The sequence below is a fragment of the Camelus bactrianus genome, chromosome 4 (genome assembly GCF_048773025.1).
Source record: "Camelus bactrianus isolate YW-2024 breed Bactrian camel chromosome 4, ASM4877302v1, whole genome shotgun sequence".
Lineage (NCBI taxonomy): Eukaryota > Metazoa > Chordata > Mammalia > Artiodactyla > Camelidae > Camelus > Camelus bactrianus.
This window is the reverse complement of record NC_133542.1, coordinates 46,001,995-46,004,922: the sequence shown is the minus strand read 5'-3', so window position 1 is coordinate 46,004,922 and position 2,928 is coordinate 46,001,995. Positions and strand designations below refer to the sequence as shown.

The following is a 2,928-nucleotide window of genomic DNA, read 5'->3' as shown; positions in this document are numbered from 1 at the left end:
CTTTGTCAATTCTGGGTCTTTTGTGGTTCCATATAAATTTTAGGATTATTTGTTCTAGTTCTGTGAAAAATGTCACGGGTAATTTGATAGGGATTGCACTGAATCTGTAGATTGCCTTCAGTAGTATGGCCACTTCAAGAATATTAATTTTTTCAATTCAAGAGCATGGGGTATCTATTTCCTTGAATCATCTTCAATTTTCTTTATTGGTGTTTCATACTTCTCACATATCTTTCACCTCCTTGGTTAGGTGTATTCCTACATATTTTTTGATGCAATTTTAAATGGTTTTTTTTTTACTTTCATTTTCTGATATTTCATTGTTAGTATAAAGAAATGCAACAGATTCCTGTATATTACTCTTGTATGCCAGCAACTTGTATTTTTAACCAGCACTCAGGTAGGTATTAGACATCCAGTTCCACTGCTGTTTTGGGCAGTCCATGGTGACATCTGGTTCTTAATCTCTTTGGCAGTGAAGTTGTGATGATCTACAGTGTGGCTTTGGATATCCTGGGAGGCTGAGTAGAGTTACATGTGATGATGTCTGCAAAGCATCTAAATGGTACTGGATGGCTTGTGACCCAAGGCCCCACTCAACCCAGCCTGGGAATGTGAATTATGAGTGGGCTCTGACTATCAGGTAAGATTTTATTCCTTGGGCCAAGCAGCAGAGCTGTAGACAGGTCAGGTATGATTACAGGGGGCAACACAAGGCCCACTCTGCAGATCAGATTTCTGGAAACTTTAGTGGATACTCCATGTTCCAGGCTCCAGAAATTCAATTTGGTCAGATAATTCAAAGAAGAAGGTCAAGATCAGATGAACTGATTCACACTAGTTATACTCACAAAACACTGAAGTATAAACCGGATACTGTATAAGAAATAGAGCTGTTTAAGAGATTTAAAAAACTTTGTTTTCAAGCCAGCACATCTCTCCCTCTAAGACTATCTGGGAAGTTGAATTATAATAGAAACTTGCTATGTAAAGAGGAATAAGATCCAGAAGAATGAGCCATGTGACCTTAATGACCAGGGTCACTGAGCTGTGATAGCCTGAGGTCCCAAATTACATGAGAAAGACAGTTATCCAGAAGCTCCTGCTCCCCTGGTGAGTGCTGGAGATACACAACATATGTAGATACAGGAATTTGTTTTAGGTATATTAGTATCATTCAGTACACAGAAATGTCCTTCATTTTATTATGTTTCATTAGATTTCCAGGGTCTGCCCTTCAAATTTTTGGCTGATACACAGCTTGGCTTTTGATAACTTGATTTTAAAATTGAATCCCATAGGGTAAGTTTAAATTTAGGGACATCATATTTACTGTGATTCTCATGTATTGATCTAAGCAAGCCATCAAAAAATCAAACTTTTTTTTTTTTTAAATCAAACATATTTTCTGCCTTCAGGATTCCCAAAGATGAGAGAGAGAGCTTGAAATGGAAGTATCCAACCAGTCTGCTGTGACAGAATTTGTCTTGCTTGGCCTCTCAGACCACCCAAGGCTGGAGAAAATGTTCTTTGTGCTCATCCTGCTGATGTACCTGACGATCCTGCTGGGCAACGGGGTCCTCGTCCTGGTGACCGTGTCCGACTCCCGCCTGCACACGCCCATGTACTTCTTCCTGGGGAACCTCTCCTTCCTCGACATCTGCTATACAACCTCCTCGGTCCCTCTGGTCCTGGATGGCTTCCTCACACCCAGGAAAACCATCTCCTTCTCAGGCTGTGCTGTGCAGATGTTCCTCTCCTTTGCCATGGGAGCCACGGAGTGTGTGCTTCTGGGCATGATGGCGTTTGACCGCTATGTGGCCATCTGCAACCCCCTGAGGTACCCTATGGTCATGAGCAAGGCTGCCTACGTGCCCATGGCTGCCGGCTCCTGGCTGGCTGGTGGAGTCAACTCCTTGGTACAGATCTCTCTTGCAGTACAGTTACCCTTCTGTGGGGACCACGTCATCAACCACTTCACCTGTGAGATCCTGGCTGTCCTGACGTTGGCCTGTGCTGACATCTCCACCAATGTGATCAGTATGGGGGTGGCCAATGTGATCTTTCTGGGGATCCCTGTGCTGTTCATCTTGGTCTCCTACATCTTCATCCTCACCACCATCCTGAGGATCCCCTCAGCTGAGGGGAGGAAAAAGGCCTTCTCCACCTGCTCTGCTCACCTGACTGTGGTGGTCATTTTCTACGGGACCATCCTCTTCATGTATGGGAAGCCCAAATCCAAACATCCCTTAGGGGCAGACAAACAGGTTGTTTTAGACAAACTTATCTCCCTCTTCTATGGACTTCTGACCCCCATGCTCAACCCTATCATCTATAGTCTGAGAAACAAGGATGTTAAGGCTGCTGTGAGAAAACTGGTGGTTCAGAAACGCCTCACCCAGTGATGGTGGGATATGTCCCATGATATGATCCACACTCTGATGACCCTCACTTGAGAATCTCAATAAAAAGTAATGCCAGGTGAGGGGGAAATTGAGTTTAGAGCCATGCTACTCACAGTATGGTCCGTGGACCAGCAGTATCAGCATCACCTGGGAGATTTTTGGGCATGTAGACTCCTGGGGCCCCTTCCAGACCTACCGAGTTAGAATCTACATTTTAACAAGACCCTTAGGTGATTCACATGCATGTTACACATTGAGAAGTACTGGTTAAGAGTGAGTAGTGGATGCAGTGGTGTCCTGTCCAAACCTACCTCCACCCACCTAGGGATGAAGCTCTCATAATGCCAGCTGCTGGGAATGTTGGTGGCTGACAGCACTCAGTTAAGTCCCTCTGATGGCTTGCCCTTGGCCCAAGAGAGTTACCTCACCAAAAGTCACATTCCTTTCTCAGAGGCAGTGCATATCCAACACCCAGTGATGAGTCAATGTCAATATAAAGTCCTGGTCCTCCTTGCTTCCAATG

The 2,928-nt window shown here is 44.6% G+C and overlaps 1 protein-coding gene across 1 annotated transcript; it reads left to right on the top strand.

Annotated features, from left to right (window-relative positions):
* Positions 1-1,448: 1,448 nt before the first annotated feature.
* On the top strand, positions 1,449-2,405 carry LOC105067344 (olfactory receptor 13C7-like). Its single transcript, XM_010952862.2, has one exon. It carries the CDS (start codon positions 1,449-1,451, stop codon positions 2,403-2,405), a length of 957 nt encoding a protein of 318 aa, XP_010951164.2.
* The last annotated feature ends 523 nt before the right edge of the window (positions 2,406-2,928 follow it).

Excerpts from the sequence above, each read along its gene's own strand:
- LOC105067344 (XM_010952862.2), top strand. The coding sequence starts at position 1,449 with ATGGAAGTATCCAACCAGTCTGCTGTGACAGAATTTGTCTTGCTTGGC.